This window comes from Theropithecus gelada, chromosome 10 (assembly GCF_003255815.1).
Source record: "Theropithecus gelada isolate Dixy chromosome 10, Tgel_1.0, whole genome shotgun sequence".
In the NCBI taxonomy this organism is placed as follows: Eukaryota; Metazoa; Chordata; class Mammalia; order Primates; family Cercopithecidae; genus Theropithecus; species Theropithecus gelada.
Window position 1 is genome coordinate 27301916 of NC_037678.1, and position 20481 is coordinate 27322396.

Here is a 20481-nt window from a genome sequence, read left to right on the forward strand (position 1 = left end):
GCAGAAGACTCCAAAGGGTACCACCCAGGATCCCCACCTGAGATATAAGACTTGCTATGGTGAGTGTGCCCTGCCCCTCCATCCTCCAACTTTTTTTTTTTTTTGAGACAGTGTTTCATGCTTGTTGCCCAGGCTGCAGTGCAGTGGCACAATCTCGGCTCACTGCAACCTCCACCTCCCAGGCTCAAGTGATTCTCCTGCCTTAGCCTCATGAGTACCTGGGACTACAGGCATATGCCACCACACCCGGCTAATTTTTGTATTTTTAGTAGAGACAGTGTTTCACCATATTGGCCAGCCTGGTCTTGAACTCCTGACCTACGTGATCCACCCGCCTCAGCCTCCCAAGGTGCTGGGATTACAGGAGCGAGCCAACGCACCCAGTCTTTTTCTTTTCTTTTTTTTTTTGACAGGGTCTCGCTAAACTAGAGTGCGGTGGTACAATCATGGCTCACTGCAGCCTCAACCTCCTGTGCTCAAGTGATCCTCCCACCTCAGCCTCCCGAGTAGCTGGGACCATAGACACATACCACCACACCTGGCTAATTTTTTTTTTTCATTTTTTGTAGAGACGGAGTCTTGCTACGTTGCCCAGGCTGGTCTCAAACTCCTGGGCTCATGCAGTCCTCCTGACTTGGCCTCCTTAAGTACTAGGATTATAGGCGTGAGCTGTTGAGACGCTCCCATCCTCCAACTTTTATCCCACAATCTATTGTGCCTCCTTTGAGCAGAGTCCCCGGATAGACAGTGACTTCCCCTCAGGTACCTGGGGAATTTGGGGGCCTCCTCTCCACTGAAGACCAGATTAGAAAAGAGAGACTCCACCTCACACTCTAGAGCGCCATCCCCACAAATGAACAAATGAGTGAATGGGATGCCTGTTGAAAAGGTAGGGTATAGACAGCCTGGGGTCAATTTTAGCTTCACCACCTCCCAGCTGTGTGACCTCAGCTGATTTGCATGACCTCTCTGAGCCTCAGCATCCCCACCCTGTAAAATGGGAATCCACACAGCATCCCCTATCACAAAGGAGCAGGGAGGGGTGTGAGGGGCTTGTGGGTGAAAAGCACGGAGCACAGCCTGGGCCCCAGTGAGCCCTGGTCCATGAGGGCTGCTAGCATAATAATTATTCTCTCCGTGTGCTGCACAGGGTGGCCCCGGAGGCCTCAGCAGAAATAACAGAAGCTCCCGGCCCTTTACCCTGGTGATGATGGTCCTGACCACTCACTGTGGGAGGATGCTATGGGGCCAGGAAGGGATGGGGGTGCTAGAACTGCCCCCGGACCCTGATGGGGCCAGGCTCCTGTGGGCAAGGCCCCTTCCCGGTGGCCTAGCCGGCTCTGCACCCACTCCCCAAGCCTGCAGGACCGCTTACCGTCTTGGGACTGCTCCGAGCTGTTGAACATGCTGGCAAAGGCCAGCCTGGGGGCCACCTCGCGGGCGTTGATGACCTCAGCTTTTCCTAGAAGGAGAAGCAGGTAGGCAGGCAGACCCATGCCGCGTGAGCCCAGGGACCACCCAGCTGTACCTTGGCCCAACCCACACCCCCTGCCCTTCTCCCTCGCCTCTCCCAAGGCACTCACGTGTGGTGCTGTTGTAGATGGTGAAAAATAGGCCTCCCCCGATGCCCATGCTGTGGGCATTCATGAGCCCCACACACAACAGGGCTGCAATGGCTGCATCCACCGCAGAGCCACCGTCCTGCAGTGCGTCCCTGCCATGTGGCACATAAAGACGTGAGAACCTGCAGCTTCCATCCTGGCCCCACATTCACACCCTGCTGCCCACCTGCCTAACGGAGGATGGAAGAGAAGTCCATTCGAGTTTTGGGGTTTTTGTTTTTAGTTTCTTTCTTTTTCTTTTTCTTTCTTTTTTTTTTTTTTTTGTTTTTGAGGCAGAATCTTGCTCTGTTGCCAGGCCTGAGTGCAGTGGCACTATCTCAGCTCACTGCAACCTCTGCCTCCTGGGTTCAAGCCATTCTCCTGCCTCAGCCTCCCGAGTAGCTGGGACTACAGGCACGCGCCACCACACCCAGCTAATTTTTGTATTTTTTAGTAGAGACGGGGCTTCACCTTGTTGGCCAGGATGGTCTCAATCTCTTGACCTCATGATCAGCCTGCCTTGGCCTCTTTTTTTTTTTTTTTTTTTTCTTGAGACATAGTTTCTCTTTGTTGCTCAGATTGGAGTGCAGGGGTGTGATCTCAGATCACTGTAGCCTCAATCTCCTGAGCTCAGTTCCCTCCCATCTCAGCCTCCCAGGTAGCTGGGACTATGGGCACATGCCACCACGCCCGGCTAATTTTTTCTGTTTGTTTTGCTTTTTGTAGAGATGGGGTTTTGCCATGTTGCCGAGGCTGGTCGAGAACTCCTGGGCTCAAGTGATCCACGCACGTTAGCCTCTCAAAGTGCTGGCATTACAGATGTGAGTCACTGCATCTGGCCTTTGTTTTATGAGACAGAGTCTCACTTTGTCACCCAGGATGAAGTGCAGTGGCATAGTCCCGGCTCAATGCAGCCTTGACCTCCTGGGCTCAAGCAATCCTCCCACTTCAGCCTCCTGAGTAGCTGGGACTACAGGTAAAAACCACTGTTCTGGCAATTTTTTGTCTTTTTTGTAGAGACAGGGTCTCCCTATGTTGCCCAGGCTGATCTCGAACTCATGATCTAAAGCAATCCTATCACCTCAACCTCTCAAAGTGCTGGGATTACAGTTCCTCTTCTTCTTTCTTTTTTTTTTTTTTTTCCTTTTTTTTTCTGAGACGGAGTTTCACTCAGTCACCCAGGCTGGAGTACAGTGGTGTGATCTTAGCTCACTGCAACCTCTGCCTCCTGGGTTCAAGTGATTCTCCTGCCTCAACCTCCTGAGTAGCTGGGATTACAGGCTCACGCCACCATGCCCAGCTAATTTTTTGTATTTTTAGTAGAGAAGGAGTTTCACCATGTTGGCCAGGCTGGTCTTGAACTCCCGACCTCAGGTGATCCACCCTCCTCAGCCTCCCAAAGTGCTGGGATTACAGGTATGAGCCACCTCGCCCAGCCAGTTTCCTCTTTTTCAAGCAAACAAATGTATATGACTTTTATAAGTGGGGCAAAAAGGGAAATTGCTATATTTTATTAATAACTTTTTTTTTTTCCTGGCTGGGGACGGTGGCTTGCACCTGTAATCTCAGCACTTTGGGAGGCCAAGATGGAGGATCACTTGAGGCCAGGAGTTCAAGACCAGCCTGGGCAATATAGTGAGACCTCATCTCTCCAAAACAGTCTTTTTTAATTAGTCAGGTGTGATGCACACCTGTAGTCCTAGTGACTCAGGAGGCTGACGTGGAAAGATGGCTTAAGCCCAAGAGTTCAAGGCTGCAGTGGGCTATGATCATGCCACTGCACTCCAGCCTGGGCGACAGAACAAGACCCTGTCTCAAAAAATCAAAAACACAACATTTGTTCTGTTTAAGCCTTTAGGAGGGAACTGATCTTTGTATATAACACGAGATAGAAGTCTAAACAGTAGAGGCCAGGTGCTGTGGCTCACACCTGTAATCCTAGTACTTTAGGAAGCTGAGGCGGGAAGATCACTTAAACCCGAGAGTTCGAGGCTGCAGTGGGCTGTGATTGCTCCCCTACAATCCAGCCTGGGCAATACAGTAAGACTACACCTTTAAAAAAAGAAATAAGCTGGGTGTGGTAGCTCACACCTGTAATCCCAACACTTTGGGAGGCCGAAGCAGGTGGATTACCTGAGGTCAGGGAGTTCGAGACCAGCCTGGCCAACATGGTGAAACTCCGTCTCTACTAAAAACACAAAAATTAGGCCAGGCGCAGTGGCTCGTGCCTGTCATCCCAGCACTTTGGGAGGTAGAGGGGGGCGAATCATGAGGTCAGAGGTTCAAGACCAGACTGGCCAACATAGTGAAACCCTGTCTCTACTAAAAATACAAAAATTAGCCAGGCATGGTGGCACATGCCTGTAGTCCCAGCTACTTGGGAGGCTGAGGCAGGAGAATCAGTTGAACCTGGAAGGTGGGGGTTGCAGTGAGCTGAGATTTCACCACTGCACTCCATACTGGGTGACAGAGCAAGATTCCACCTCAGGGGAAAAACAAACAAACAAACAAACAAACACAAAAACACAAAAATTAGCTGGGCGTGGTGGCGCACGCCTGTAATCTCAGCTACTTGGGAGACTTAGGCATGAGAATTGCTTGAACTCGGTTGGCAGAGGTTGCAGTTAACTGAGATTGCACCACTGCACTCCAGCCTGGTGACAGACCGAGATTCCGTCTCAATAAATAAATAAATAAATAAATAGAAATAAGTAAAAATAACAACCAAACAACAAAACAGAGGAGTTTATCCAAAGAGACAGAGACTCTTAGAACTGAGAAAAGGGGCCCTGTTGGGTTCTAGGAGACCCACACCCTGCTCTTGGGGTCACCGTCCCCTTCCCAGAGGCTACTGAGAGAGTCCAAGCAAAGCTTACATGTGGGGAAACTGAGTCTTACAGGGGCAAAGGTATTGTCCAGGTCCACTTGCCCGGTTTCCAGGGCCCATGACCCCATGCCCTGCCCTGCTCACCTCCCAATCTCGGAGCAGTGCTTGGCATCCGCAGCCACGGCAGCCCTGGCGTACACATGGTTGTCAGGTTCCTTGGAGGCCAAGGGCAGCAAGAGACAGAGGCCAACAATGTCCACGGCCAGCAGGCCCAGCACCACTAATTTCTTCATGGCTCTGCTGCATCCACGGGGTAAGGAGCAGAGTCAGGCCCAGCCTCAGACACACCCACACTGAGCCTAATCTAGGCTGAGCTGAGCAGCTTCCCAGGATGCAGCAGAGAGAGGAGTATGAGGAAGAGGTAGACACGGCAGCCACTCTGGTTTCCCTGTTAATCCTCCAATCCAGCTTGATGGCTTTGTCACCACAACCCCAGAGCCACAAGGGTGAAACCAGAGCACAGCCCCAACCCCATTCACAGGCAGGAAACTGGAGCTTAGACAAAAGGCATTTACTGAGGTCAGTTGGCCCCAGGAGGTCTCAGACCTGAGGGTGAGCCCAGCCCCCAGCATGGAGTCACTACCCCTGGGTATGAGAACGCACAGATCTCTGGGGCTTCCCCAGGCCTGTCTACACCCCTGGACCGGATGCTTACCACCCAAACCTGGAATTGGAATCTGTCTCCCACACTGTCTACCCTTGTGGTGCAGTGTTGAGAATTAGAAAAAACACCCCTTCAGTAAGATTTAATAACCTCTACCTGCTGGAAACCTATTGAAAGAACTATATGTATCCCTATAGAGAGCTGAGAGGTGGCAGGCGCCCCCTGGAGTTGGGCAATGACCCCTCGCACAACCGGCCCTGTCCCACCCCAATCCACAGCCACACACAGAGCCCAGGAGTGGGATAAGCATGGCCCAAGGACACAGGGTCCCCCAACCCCATCACAGCTCTGGCTCTACTCTAGAGCTGATCCCCCCACCCCCACTCAGGGCTGCCAAATCCTCCCGGGCCTCAGTTTCTCCATGCTGCACTCTTCCCTCTTAATTCCAAGAAGCCACAGCTGTCTCAAGGGCTTCTTTGCCTAAGTCAGGTGACTCCCCCCAGCCCTCCTTCACCCACCCGCATACCTCACTCAAACCCACTCATCAGTCAAGAAACAGAGGCCCCCCCAGCCCAGACCCAGTCGGATAAAGAACCCAGGGCTCTGCCCACCTGTGGGATCCTTCTGCAGGGTGCGCCCACACCAGTCTCACCCCCTCGCTAAGCTGAATGAGGCCGGGTTTCAGCAGGAGACAGATTAGAACAAAGGTTCCCTGGGAGATGAGGCCACAGAGCTGGGGTGCAGCCAGATGCCCAAGCCGGGAGGGGTTGGAGATGTAAACATCTGAGACCCCACAAGGTCTGAGGAGCCTAGATCACCTCTACGACCCCAGGGCAAGGGATACCTCTCCTAACAGGCCCTCTCCCCAACTTGCAGGGCTACAGGCAGGGCTCTAGGAGCTGTTACTCCAAGGACCCCCCTCACCTGGGCTGAAGGGAGTCACATGATCCAGGAGGGTCCTTCCTCAACCCCCAATTTCAGGGTTCTGAGCAGATAGGCTGATGGAGGACCCCAGATAGTAGAAGCAGGGGGATGAGGCCTGTCCATCCATCACGCCCTCACCTGCTCTGCCCCATTCAATGAGATGGGGTAGGTGCCCCCACAGGGCTGGCAGGCCCAAGCCTCTCAGCCCTCAGATTGAGGCCCACACATGGTCAGCAACCTGCCAGAATTGTCACTCTTAGAAAGGCTCTCACTTAAATTCCTTCTTTCATTCCATCATTCATTCTCCCATCAAATCCTGGCCCCTCCAGATTCTTCTCTCAAGGAGCCCTGACCTGGCTGGGCATGAGACAGTATGGTCACCCCAGAGGGAAGAGCCCTAGGGGAGGGGCAGACACTAGAATAGGGGCCTTGGGAACGTAGCCCAAGCTGGGACTGGATTTGGGGAGGACCTGCCAGGTGGAAGGAACCACCTGACCCTGAAGGCTGGGAACTGGAACCTTTCCCAGGAAGTGAGGGCTACAGGGGACCTCTTGACCACCTTAGGCCCTTCCTGATCCCCGAGGTGTCAAGGCTGGAAAAGGAGGTGGCCAAGCTAAGACCTTCAAAGCCAAGTCAATCTGGACTTTGAGATCCCTGGGAGGCTGGTCAATGTGTCACGGGCCCAGTAACCTATTAAGCCTGGCTCACTCATTAAGACCGTGGTGGGTGCCCATTAGCGCCTTCGCCGGCTTCAGGAGCCGAGCAGAGGGCAGGGGTCATGGGAAGAAGGGAGTGCTGATTGGGGCGCTAGGTGGAGGCTGGCTGAGCTGGCTCTCTTGTGTCCTTGTTCCTTGAGGAGTGTTCCAGGGCCAAGCCGGCCTCCAGCCAGGGACAGCTGCCAACACAGCCCAGGGGGTGGCGCCCCACCATTCTAGTGACTTTTACCTCCTTATCACCCCTGTGTGCTGGCACCAGCAGCCCACACTGCCTCGGGGGCCTTGGCCAAAGGGCCAGGTCAGTGCCCGGCTCAGCATCCAGCCACACGGCTCCTCTGAGAAATGGGCCCACTGTGGCCTCCAAAGCCCTGTCTGTTTCAATGGGCTGGGATCTGCCCCACCTCTGTATCTGGGAAAACAAGCTCCTGGTGGGTCAAGAAGGGAGCTCTTGGCATAGGAACCTGTAGCATGAGAGGGGAAGGGACCTGCCCAAAGCCACTTGGCAAGACAGTGACCCATGACACAAGTTGCAAAGCAGTTCCTGCAACTGGCATCTCATTGCAGCCCCACCCCACTGTCAGATCCAGAAAACTGACCACACTGAGTACCAGGAATCACCCAGAAAGCCTCGTGCCCTGAGTGGGCCATGGTGAGGGCCATGTTGTGGGGAATGGTGGGGGCAGTGTGTGGGGGCGTGACATCCCGAACTGCAGTCATGAAGCTCACAATGAGTGAGTAATGCAGGATGGGTCCAGATGCCCGCCGTGCCTGGCCCATACTCCAGAACTGCTGGAACAACATCTCAGGGCCCCCTGGGAGCCCGAAACCCAATATTATCCAGGACATTTTATATCCCCTGGTGTACTGCACCAAGGAGACACTTGGTAAACTGGCTAAATGAAACTGACTTCAAATCCAAGCATCATAGCATTTGAGTCAATATTGGGATCACAGAATCTCAAATGTTTGGTCTCTGATATTCCAGCATCCCAGAAAGGTCGGCTTACATACCTTCCCCAATGGGGAGCTCACTACCTCCAAAGACAGTGGGACTGTGTTTGGCTGGCAAGTTCTTCCCAACATTAAGCCCCAGTTTGCCTCTTTGTAATACCTGCTGCAGGTTGCAATAGTCCACCTGCTGCAGGTGGGCCTGACCTCAGATCCTGCCCACTGTCTAAGGCCACAGAGCAGAGAAGCAGGAGCCACCCCAGATCCTGTACCTGGCCACAGCCTCTCTGAGCCACAAAGACCACACTGAAGGGATGGAAGGAAGACTTCAGCTCAATGAAAGGGCTGGTGCCACTCAGTTGTGATGGAGGGAGGTCAGCACAGGCCAACTGTGGGCATGGACAGAGCTCCTGTGCCCCCAGAGCATGGCCAACACCCCCAGTGCCATCTGCAGCATTTATTATTCCAGCACCCACCTTTCATGTGAGGACACAGGCTGGAGCATGGCCAAGTGCATGGGTCCTTCAGAACTGTCAGCTTGTGAATGCCTGGGAGCACCCAGCCACAGGGCCGGCCTGGCACTTGGTGGACCAAGTCCAACTATCAAACCCAGAGGCAGGATGGCAGAGGCATGGGCCCTAGAGTCTCTGGGTTCAAACAACCCCAGCCACTGACAGTGTGGGTATCACAGCAGCCTTTCCCTTCCTGGCCTCAGTCTCCTACCTGAAGAGCAGGGATGACTAGAACAGTTGCTGGGTGGATTCCCTGAGATGGCTACACGCAGACTGTAGGAGGCACCTGCTACTTTCGAGGCCTCACAGGGTCTCACCAGGCTCTGACACCGGGCTGTAGGAGCTTCTCTCCTTTCCTGATGAGCAGCTCAGAGCAGGGGCCCAAAGGGCAACCCTCCTATGCGCCCTGTCCTCCCTGCCCAAGGCACCCTCCACAGGTAGTATTTATCACATCACCTGCTAATTATCTGCAGTGTCTCAAAGCTCCAAGGAGAGGTTGGGGGTGGGGGGAGACTGTCCATGCCCCAGTCCCGACACAATTCCATGGTCTGATCTCTAGGAGAGCCAACATGCTCCTGTCTCAATGACTCCCTGGTGGCACGTGCAAGCCTACCTGTTCACCCACAGCCCCACATGACTTCACTGATGGCAAAATGGCAGGGCACTTTCCACGCATGCCATGCTCTCACCTGGACTTTTGGGGACCTCCCCCTGCCTTGTAGCAGCACCTTCCCGACCTCCCTCGCTTCTTGGATGCTGGGCTCAGGAATGCTCTCACTGACGAGTCTGCACCCCTGCTGGCTAATGTTTCAGACACGCCAGGTGGACGTGCCCAAGCCTGAGCTAAGCAGCTGCCTCCCCAGACCTCCAACCGCCAGGCAGCCAGTGTCTAGCCCGGGGAGGCTGCCCCTGCATCCTCACTGGTCCTGTCCAGTTGCTCCCGCCTCTACACCCCACTCCCAGCCTCACCTGATCCCAGTCCCCACAGGGCCACTCCTCTCACCCGGAGACTCCCAATCATAGGTTCCAGCCCCCCTGCTGTTTCCCTACTGCAGCCTGGGCACTCAGTAGGCAAATCTGAGCATTCCATTTCCCCACTGGGAAAAAAAGCATGCCAAAGGCCCCCTTTGTCCTACCTTGCTGGCACCCGTCCTTTCCTTTTTTTTTTTTTTTTTTTTTGGAATTGAGCAGCTGGATATGAACCGTCCTTTCCTCTTGCTCCTTCCCGGTCTTTGGGACTTTGCACTGGCTCCATTGTCATGGCCTGAGGCACTCTTCAGACACCAATCACAATGCCACCTCCTCCTGAAGCCCTCCGGCACTGCACCTCACTCTGCAGGCCGGCTGCTACTGCTGCCTCCTTCACAGTATCCACAGTGCCCAGCAATCTTCACTGAATGGATGGATGCCAGCTGTCAGGTGGCTGTTTTTACTAAAATGCATCTTCTAGGACTTTACACTGAATCCACCTAGCCACCTGACAGCTGGCATCTCTAATCTTGTAATCCCAGCCCTATGGGAGGACGAGGTGGGTGGATCACTTGAGACCAGGAGTTCAAGACCAGCCTGGGCAACACAGTGAGACCCTGTCTTTAATTTTTTAACTAATTTTTTTTTAAAGGTCCAAGATGACAGGGTTTGGGGAGCTTCATGTGGTGGCTGACAGGAAGGGGAACAAGAACTCATCCATGGCCAGGTGCAGTGGCTCATGTCTATAATCCCAGCACTTTGGGAGTGCGTGGTGGGTGGATGGATTGAGCCCAGGAGTTCCCGACCAGCCTGAGCAATATAGAGATACCCCATCTTTACAAAAATAAAAAAATTAGCTGGGCATAGTGGCACATGCCTGTGGTCCTAGCTACTTGGGAGGCTGAGAGGGGAGGATCACTTGAGCATGGGAGGCAGAGGTTGCAGTGAGCCGAGTTAGTGCCACTGTACTCCAGCCTGGGCAACAACAAAAAAACCCAACTCATCCACGTGTCCAACTCCACCAGGACAGAAACTTCTGTACTTGGGAGTCTTCCAGTCCTCACCCTATGTATCTCTTCATCTGACTGTTTATCTGTAGCCTTTATTTATTTTATCTTTGTGTGTGTGTGTGTGTGAGATGGAATCTCTCTCTGTTGCCCAGGCTGGAGTGCAGAGGCAGGATCTTGGTTCACTGCAACTTCTGCCTCTGGGGTTCAAGTGATTCTCCTGCCTCAGCCTCCTGAGTAACTGGGATTATAGGCTTCTGCCACCACATCGAGCTAATTTTGTATTTTTAGTAGAGACAGGTTTCACCATGTTGGCTAGACTGGTCTCCAGCTCCTGACCTCCAGTGATCCACCTGCCTCGACCGCCCAAAGTGCTGGGATTACAGGCGTGAGCCACCGTGCCCGGCCTATTTGTAGTTTTTAAAGTTTCCTTTGAGCTACTGACTTTAAGTGATGATAAAGTATGTCTGAGGAGAAAATAAAATAAAACATCCTTTGAAATAAACCGACAAACAGGTCTCCCTGAGTTGTGTGAGCTACTCTAGCAAATTAATTGAACCCAAAGAGGGTGCTGTAGGAACCCCAACTAGAAGCCGATTAGTCAGATGTTCCCAAAGCCCAGACTTGTGACTGGTGGGATGAGGGGTGGTCTTGTGGGACCAAGCCCTCAACCTGTGGTTTCTGAGGCCATCTCCAGGTAGACAGCATGAGAAATGAGTTGAATTGGAAGACACCAGCTGGCGTCGGCTGCAGAATTGATTCTTGCTGGGTGTGTGGGGAGAATCCACACATTTGGTCACAGAAGTCTTCTGTGATGATTGTTGTCTTGTGACAACAGAGGGAAAACACAGTAGTGGTGTGTGTGTGTGTGTGTGTGTGTGTGTGTGTGTGTGTGTGTTTTGAGATGGAGTCTCGCTCTGTCACCCAGGCTGGAGTGCGGTGGTGCTATCTCGGCTCACTGAAACCTCCGCCTCCTGGGTTCAAGCAATTCTCCTGCCTCAGCCTCCTGAGTGGCTGGGACTACAGGCGCATGCCATCATACCTGGCTAATTTTTGTATTATTATTATTATTATTATTATTATTATTTAGTAGAGACGGAGCTTCGCTATGTTGGTCAGGTTGGTCTCCAACTCCTGGCCTCGGGTGATCCACTCACCTTGGCTTCCGAAAGAGCTGGGATTACAAGCGTGAGCCACCGTGTCCAGCCAAAGAACACAATTCAAATTGATTTTTCTTCACATGACCTTATTTGGAAATAGAGTCTGTATAGAAATAATTAGTTAAGATCATACGGGATTAGAAAGAAAACTAAATCCAGTAGCTAGACTTCTTACAAAGAGGCTGTGTGAGCTGGGCATGGTGGCACTCACCCGTAATCCCAGCTACTTGAGAGGCTGAGGCAGGAGGACTGCTTGAGCCCAGGAGTTCAAGACCAGCCTGGGCAACATAGTGAGACCCCATTGCAAAAATAAGGAAGGCCATGTGAAGGCCACACAGACACACAGGGTAGATGGTTTCAGAGACTGGAATGATGCAGCTACAGCCAAGGAAGCCCAAGTGTGGGGAAAAGAAAGAGAGATCAGACTGTTACTGTGTCTATGTAGAAAGAAGTAGACATAAGAGACTCCATTTTGTTCTGTACTAAGAAAAATTCTTTTGCCTTGAGATGCTGTTAATCTGTAACCCTACTGCCAACCCTGTGCTTGCAGAGACATGTGCTGTGTTTACTCTAGGTTTAATGGATTTAGGGCTATGCAGGATGTGCTTTGTTAAACAAGTGCCTGAAGGCAGTATGCTTGTTAAAAGTCATCACCATTCTCTAATCTCAGGTACCCGGGGACACAGACACTGCGGAAGGAAAGCCAAGTATTGTCCAAGGTTTCTCCCCATGTGATAGTCTGAAATATGGCCTCGTGGGAAGGGAAAGACCTGACCGTCCCCCAGCCTGACACCCATAAAGGGTCTGTGCTGAGGAGGATTAGTAAAAGAAGAAGGCCTCCTTGCAGTTGAGATAGAGGAAGGCATCTGTCTCCTGCTCGTCCCTGGGCAATGGAATGTCTCGGTGTAAAACCGGATTGTATGTTCTATTTACTGAGGTAGGAGAAAACCGCCTTAGGATTGGAGGTGAGCCGTGCTAGCCTGTGCTGGCAGCAATACTGCTCTTTAATGCACCCGGATGTTTATGTAGCAGCACATCAAAGCACAGCACCTTTTTCTTAACCTTGTTTATGACACAGAGACATTTGTTCACATGTTCTCCTGCTGACCCTCTTCCCACTATTACCCTATTGTCCTGCCACATGCCTCTCTCCAAGATGGTAAAGATAATGATCAATAAATACTGAGGGAACTCAGAGACCAGTGCCAGGCGAGTCCTCTGTATGCTGAGCACCAGTGCCCTGGGCCCACTTTTCTTTATACTTTGTCTCTGTGTCTCTTTCTTTTCTCAAGTCTCTCATTCCACCTGACGAGAACCACCCACAGGTGTGGAGGGGCTGGCCCCCTTGATCAAGGATTGCCAGGAGCCACCAGAAGCTGAAGAAGCAAGGAAGGATCTTCCCCTGGAGTCCTCAGAGGGAGCGTGCCTTGTCCTATACTTGGATTTCAGACTTCTAGCCTCCAGAACTATTCTGTTGCTTTAAGCCACAGAAGTGGGTTGTGTAATTTGCTATGGCAGGTCCTTACTCTGTCTGTGGTTACACATCCAACAAGTGGCAGCCCAGGGGATTTGAATCCAGGCCCTGAGCCTATACCTGTGATCTCAACCCACCCTGCCAAGTTCTGCTGCCTACTACAGCCTCATGACAATTCCTGGCCCTGCAGAAGGTTGACAACCCGTAACTGTAGAGCAAGCGCAGGGGACATCCTGTCTCCACAGAGTATCCATCTGCTTCCTTCCTCCCAGTGAATGCCCCCCAAACCATTCTGTGTCCTTCTTTACAGTGGCTGCCAGGAGGCTCAGTGCCACCCAGCTACATGCTGAGGTTACATTAACCCTGAGCTGGCCTTTTTTCCTCCTAGGCTTGAAGAATACCACCAGGTGGGTAGAGAAGGGACCAGAGGCAGTGCAAGGTCAGTTCGAGCCCTGGCTACAGCCCTCTACCAGCCCACTGAGCCAACTGGACCTTGTGTTCCTGTCATTTGAACTGGGCCACTGCATGGGTGGCAGAGGGCTTGAGGCTCCAAAGGTGTGGCTGTTATCAATTCCTGTCTCCTGGCAGGTCCCACTTGGAGCCTAGTATGTTCCCATTAGAGCCTGAGGTCTAGCTGTGTCCTCCCTACCTGATTCTCCAGCTCCCAACCTCTGACCTCACTGACTCCCTAGGGATGGCAGGGCTACCCAAAAGGATCCAGGGTAAGCCCTTGAGCTCCCACATCAGCCCTGGGAGCTGAGAGGACAATATCACAATCCCTCCACCCCCTGGGTCTCAACAAGCACAGCTCTGCTGCTCAGGGTAACCCCAGGGAGAGGGGCCAGCAGCCTTCCGTGTGGAACACATGGGCTGGCGAGGTGGAATCACGCCCCCACGCCTGAGGGTATAGCTCTGCCTCTGGGGGTTCCTGTTCAAGTCAGGTTAGGTCAGAAATTGTCTCCAAGAGCCCATTTACCCTAGGCGCCCTGCAAGCAGGCAGAGAAAAGCCCATCCAAGGATCTAGGCCCAGCCACCACCCTCCCTCTTTTGCTGGAAAACGTCCTCTAGGAACCTCTCAGCCAGGGACACAGAGGGTGGAGGATGAGAGGCAGGGGCTGGGGCAGTTCTCTGCCTTCCACAGGACTCTAAGCTCTGGGCACTCCCCCATACCACTGCCTAGGTTGCCCCTTTCACGCCTCGATGCTCAGCCCTCCATCCCCTCCTCCCTCCCCTCCCCCTGCCCAGTCTTCTCACATTCGAGGGGACAGTGTCCAGGCCTGGCTCAGTCTGTGGGAGGATATGGTCAAGATCTGGGAGCCCTCCCAGCTCTGGCTCCAGCCCTGAGGCTGCAGGGGAAGGGGAGGAGGGCTTACCTGCTGCCTGCTCTGGGCAGGGGGTCTAGGAGGTCCCTGGGGCACTGGGGCTGCTGCTTAAAGCTCTGACCCACTTCAGTCGCCACTTCAGTTCAGCAACAGCACCTTGGCCCTGGGGAAGGGCAGGCAAGGCCGTCGTGCAGGTTTGCCAAGGAGGAAACCTGTGGTGCCAAGGTGGCCCCAGGACAATACTGGCTGTACTGAAGCGGGAGGAGAGGTTGTTATGTCCAGCTGGCAGGTGCCAGGAGAGAAGGGGATGCAGCCACAGGCCCAACAGGGGTTGGAGGTCCGTGGATGGTCAAGAGCTAAGACATCCTGCTGTCCTCTGCCTTGTCTCAGGGACCCAGCCCCACAGGATGACAGAGCCTGGCACCCTACACTCTCCCCACTGCCATCTCTGGGCAGGCAGTGCTTAATCCAAAGGAAGGAACCTTGAATCTTCATAGGGTAATTAACAGACACACACATACACACACACACACACACACACACACGGGAGCTTGGCTGTCATCCCTCACTATATGCCCTCGGACGGTGTTCAGCCCCTCCTGCACAACAGGTACCCATCATCACAGGCTAGACACATGCTCCTCGCTTGAGAAAGTGGGGACTGCAGATCAGTGCCTCAAACATTGTGAGGATCCCAGAGCTGGGATTGGGGCTGCAGGGGCCCAGCAGGCCTCCAACAGAGACCTAGATTTCTGCTGAGGGAACCCTGGGAAGTGGGATACTCCTTGAGCTGGTTGGGTCAGTACCTCACCCTGGGCCTCAGAGGAACCAGGGCCCCCACCTCACCCTGCCTGCCCCCCACCCCCCGCCCCACCCCTTGTCAGGGAGGAAGACCGAAGCCAGTGGCAGATACAGCCCGCCTGCTGCCAGCCTGCCCAGAGCTGGGCTTAACGGTTAACCTCACTCTTCATCCGGTTTATTCCCCAGGCTGGAGTCAGAGGTGGGGGCTTGCCCCAAATCAAGAAGCAGGTGGCAGTAAATATTTGCCAGTGCAGGAGTGTCCATGCAGTGTGAGCAGGTCCTACACTACAACTGCCAGCTGCAGGGAAGATTCCTTTTTTTTTTTTTTTGAGATGGAGTCTTGCTCTGTCACCCAGGCTGGAGTGCAGTGGCACCATCTATCTCGGCTCACCGCAACCTCTGCCTCCCGGGTTCAAGCGATTCTCCGGCCTCAGCCTCCTGAGTAGCTGGGATTACAGGCGCCCGCCACCACGCCCGGCTAATTTTTTGTATTTTCAGTAAAAACGGGGTTTCACCATGTTAGCCAGCCTGATCGAACTCCTGACCTTGGGTTCCGCCTGCCTCGGCCCCCTAAAGTGCTGGGATTACAGGCATGAGCCATCGCGCCCGGCCTAATTTTTGTATTTTAGTAGAGACGGCGATTCACCATGGAGGGCAGATTTCTAAAAGCAGGTGGGGGCAATACCTAATGCTGGCACACGCAGTGGAACCCCCACACCCGCCTGGAATGCTCTTTGCACCGTCAAAGCGACTATTCCCCAGTCAGCACTGGGGCCAGAGGGTAGAGCGGTGCCAAAAGCCACCTCGTCCCGGCCGAGCTCGCGTCTCCCTTGGCGGCTCCAGGCCCTCGGGACAGAGCTCTGGCGCCAAGAGTGACGCAGGCAGGGCCTCCTCCAGTGAGACCCGGCCAAACCGAGGAACCCACTGGCCTAGCTCCGGCGCCGGGTAGGGCGGGCGCTCAGCCTTCGGATCCGGACGTGGAGGGGCTGGGGTGGATGGGGGCGGGGCGACTAGGGGCGGCCCCGGGGGCGGGGCGCAGACCGTCCGGCCTCCTGTGGATTCGGCCCCCGACCCGCGGCCGCCGTGGGGGCGCGGCTGGGCCGGCTGGCTTGGCTGGCCGGCCCAGCTGGCCGGCCCGAGGCTGGCTCCGAGGCCGGGGCGGCGGCCGGCTGCGCCCGCGCCCTTCGAGCTCTGAGTGCGGTGGCTCCAGGCCCCATGAAATCCAGTCCACGCTCCGCGAGCGGCGGCCAGAGCGCGCCCGGCAGCTGCTGCCGCTCCTGCGCCAGGCGAGAGAAGGAGGCGGCAGCCCCAGGGCTGGTGGCCAGGGAGGGTCTGGGGGTCTGGGAGGCGCGGGGCTGTGGGTTGTGGGCACGTATCCGCCGGGAGGCGAGGCGGAGCTGGTCTCGGGCGCGCGCGGACGGGTTCCGAGGGCGCGACGGGCTGCTGCGCGCGGGGTCTTGAGTGGGCTAGAGGGCGGCCGGCTGGCGTGAGGGCTGGGTGAGGCCGGCGGACCGTGTGTAGAGGAGGGGGCCGCTGAGTGTGTCCGGGTCTCTGGGGTTTGAGAGGGGTTGTGTGTGTTGAGGGTGGCCCCAGCCCGGAGCTAAGAGCCCAGATTCAGGCCCTGGCAAGATGGGAGGGGCCCGGGAGGAGTGGCAAGTGAGGGCGAATCATCTTGTATTGAGAGACAACGGAAGAGGGTAGCTTCCCCCTCCTTCAGGATCGGGGAGGCACTGGACCCTGGAGAGGACCCAGGGCTGGTCTGCGGGTGCAGCCTCACCCCAAGACACCATGGCAGCCCACACAGAGCCATCGCATGCATCACCAGTTCTCCAAAAGGCAGCTCATGCTCTTAAGAGTACACACCTCCAGCATCTGTGCATCACAACACTCGGTCCGGTGGTGGCCCTGCTCCTACACACACCAGGTACACTAAACCCAGATCCCAAGCCCTGGGTTGTCCCAGGATGCTGGTCCCCCCCATCACCTGGGCAAGCCACTTCCCTCACCACCCCGTCCCCACCCCCTGCAGCAGCTACCACCACTACCTGCCCCATTCTGTGAGCAGAAAGTCAGCCGTGCAGGTGTTTGGCCTGCAGAAGGTAGATAATTAGAAATGGGGAAACTGAGGCATGTAGCGAAGTGGTCATCCCGGGGCCTACAGAGAAAATGTGGGGCAAGCCAGGGCCAGAGCCCTTCTTCCTGTCTTCCTTTCTCAATCTCCTCCAACTCTGGGTTCAGCAGCCTGGGAAAATGGAGCTGTCTCTTTAAGAGGAGCTGTCTAGACCCTCAGAAGGCAGGCTGGCAGGTTGCAGCGTGGGGCCCTGTTTGGGTCTGCCAGGCTCATCAGCCAGCCTTCCTTCTGGATCTTCCCTAGCTGGCATCTGTGGCAAACAGCAGAGCAGCACTGAATCAACCAGGCACCCAGAGGCAGGGATCTCAGTCTGGGATGCCGTCTGGAGCCCAAGACACCAGTTGGGCATTTTAGCTGGGAAACTGGAGGGAAAGAAGGATCCTCAGAGACCAGCTAGGTCACCTCTTTCTGTCCCAGAGGTTGGGATTTGAGGTCAAGGGAGGGGCTTGTCCTGCTCCATAACCTGCAGGGACCCTGCAGCTGTGACCGACAGACTCCCCTGCCTGGCCCAACTTCCTGTGCTTGGGACCCACGCACACAGCATATCACCTATGGATTGGAGAAGGCCCACATGGGGTCTAGAGGCCCCTCCTCGCTGTGGCTGCCCCATCAGCTGTCAACGTGTCCTCTAAAGAGACCATCTGGGCCGGGCACAGTGGCTCACGCCTGTAATCCCAACACTTTGGAAGACCAAGGCAGGCAGATCATCGGAGGCTGGAAGTTCGAGACCAGCCTGACCAACATGGAGAAACCCTCTCTCTACTAAAAATACAAAATTAGCTGGGCATGGTGGCGCATGCCTGTAATCCCAGCTACTCAGGAGGCTGAGGCAGGAGAATTGCTTGAACCTAGGAGATGGAGGTTGCGGTGAGCAATTGCACTCCAGCCTGGGCAACAAGAGCAAAACTCCGCCACAAAAAAAAAAAAAAAGAGAGAGAGAGAGAGACCCTCTGAAACAGTGTTCAGCCCCACACCAGTCCTGTGGGAGTAGACAGGAGGAGAAAGTGGAGGAGTGAGGCAGGAATGGCAGGGCAGGTCTGTGCAGGCGGTGGGGTGAGGGATGGGTAGGAGAAGAGGCTGGAGGCCTGAATCCTGGCAGGAGTGGTGGGGAGAGAAGGGATGACTAGGTGAGCTGGGGGAGAGAGGAGGAGGGTAGAGTGTTGGGGGGTTCCAGGGCTTCTGGCCCCAGTGCCTGGGAAGATGGGCATGGAAGCGCCCTACACTGAACTGGGGCATGGGGCATGGGTGGTGAGGCCGGCTTCAGGGTAGCACGCCTTTGAGACATCTGAGAGAGAGGTCCACCCCCCAAGGGAAGGATCCAGACCTGTCCGCAAACAGATGCTGGCAGCAGCTCAGGAAAACCAAGGGATAGGTGGGAAGGCAAAGGGTCTGAAGGGAATGCTGGGGAACAGGGGAATTTGAGGGGTCAAAAGTGGAGCAAATCCCCCTCCATAAGAGGAGAATCCCACAGACAAGCCCTAAGCCCAGAGAAGGCAGTGTCACAGCGCAACACTTCACCTCGAGGGAACTGGTCTAAGGGTTCTGGAATTCACTTATCACTTCCCTGATGGCTCCCATGCCCCTCCCCTCTACTTATCCAAAGGGTCCACGAAGGCCAAGTGGCTCACACCTGTAATCCCAGCACTTTGGGAGGATCGTTTGAGCCCAGGAGTTTGAGACCAGCCTGGGCAACATAGTGAGACCCCATCTCTACAAGAAATTTTTTTTAATTAGCTGAGTGTAGTAGTGCCTGTCTATAGCCCCAGCTCCTCAGGAGGCTGAGGTGGGAGGATCCCTTGAGGAGGCAGAGGTTACAATGAGCTGAGATCACACCACTGGACTCTAGCCTGGGTGACAGAGCAAGACCCTGTCTCAAAAAAGAAATAAGTAAGGAAAAATGAAAGGGTTCACCCACCACTGGACAATTAGCCCATGGCCGCCTGTGGGGAGAATACAGCCAACCTTAGGGAGGAGATGGAGAGACAGGAACAGCAATAAGCAGCATCTGGCTGGCTGGGGTGGGGCCTGGAGATGGGAGACCCGACTGGCTCACTCAACTTTCGCTTCACCACTCACAGGACCTGGGCCTTGAGGGGACCCTCCTCACTGACATCCTCTACAGAGATGTGGCCTTCCTCAACCTGGTTGACCCTATCTCCCATGACCTGCTTGTGAACCCGGCCACCACCCCTGCCTCCACCTGGGACTCCACAGCTGCTGGGCTGGGACCCGAAACCCAGGCCTGCTGCGCCAGGTGACCCACCACCCGCCTGGCTCATTGCTACTGACTTGTGATGCTCTCAAGCACATGGTAGTGGGCGATGAAGGTCAAGGAGGACTCACAGGCCCCCAGAGATCCAGTGCAAATGCTCAGCCTGAGATTAAGGGGACAGAAGGAGAATGGACTCATAGGAGGCCAGGAGGCCAGCCCCGGCTAGAGGCTCAGGCTTCCCTCAGTGGGAGGAGCCCCAACACCCATAGTGTGGACCCAACAATAAAGAGTGACACCCGCCTCTGCTTTTCTGCATCACCGATCTCAGGGTCACTGAGCAACAGCCCTGCTGCTGGGGTGGGGAGAAAGGGTGGCTGTGTCTATCCAAAAGGGAGGGACAAAGGTCACACTGACCTTCCCTCAGGTGTTCCTTGGGGAAATCCCCCATGGAGTCTAAGATATGGGGGTCCTGGGTCCATCCCTGTGGGCTGGGGAGTTAAAGGAGGCCTCCAGGGAGCAGCCCCTCACAGCTGGGCAGGGCTTGGGCTCCTTGAGAAGGGGAGCTGCGAAGGAGCAGGTTGGGAGCCCCAGGAGGAGCAAAGCCCCACAGCAAGCTCACGTCGAGCCCGGGCTGCCAGCCTTGCCACCAGAGCCCTCTGGGCGGGGGACAAGGCTGCACAGACCAGAGGCAGGGGCCACAGTGACTAAGTGGGAGGATTTGGTGCCTACCTCCCACAGGGTACAGTGCTGCCTGCCACCCCCAGTACCCAGTCCCAGGCCTCCTGTACTTGGCGAAGGGCAGCTCTGTGGGGTTAGGAGACACAGCAGGCCACAAAGTGCTTGTGTGTTCCCTCTAGGCTTTGGGGGTCCCCCATGTGGGAGAGCATGCGGGGGGTGGAGGTGGGCATAGCCAGCAGCAGGGGGCCTTAGTCCTAGGGCTGTCCCTGGCAGGGGGAACCGTGTCCATTCCTCCCCAAGCACCATCAGGGTGGGCTCCCAACCAGAAGCCTGATGCCACAGTCACCCTCAGCCCTGTGTGAGGAGTTACAGTTCAGCCCAACCAGGAGACAGGCAGGGCAGGCGGGAAAGGAATTTAGAGATGTCCGGGGGGATACTGAGGCCCAGAGTAGGGAAATCATGTGCTGAGCCAGGAGGTAAGGTCTGGGGGCAGTGGGCCCCTGCTAGAGGAGGAGAAACTCAGCAGCAGAGGGAG

General features: G+C 55.2%; 2 protein-coding genes across 2 annotated transcripts in view; one reads left to right on the forward strand and one right to left on the reverse strand.

The window, feature by feature from the left end:
* GGT5 (gamma-glutamyltransferase 5) overlaps window positions 1-20481 on the reverse strand; it is a 245990-nt gene that overhangs the window by 36625 nt on the left and 188884 nt on the right. The window contains exon 2 of the mRNA XM_025398436.1: window positions 1584-1714. Coding sequence (XP_025254221.1) covers window positions 1584-1714 — 131 coding nt within the window. The remainder of the gene's footprint in view (window positions 1-1583; window positions 1715-20481) is intronic.
* LOC112632640 (leucine-rich repeat-containing protein 75B-like) lies at window positions 16301-19569 on the forward strand. The gene is made up of 2 exons (XM_025398447.1): window positions 16301-16849; window positions 19135-19569. Exons 1-2 carry the CDS (start codon window positions 16739-16741, stop codon window positions 19312-19314), a joined length of 291 nt encoding a protein of 96 aa, XP_025254232.1. The 5' UTR covers window positions 16301-16738; the 3' UTR covers window positions 19315-19569.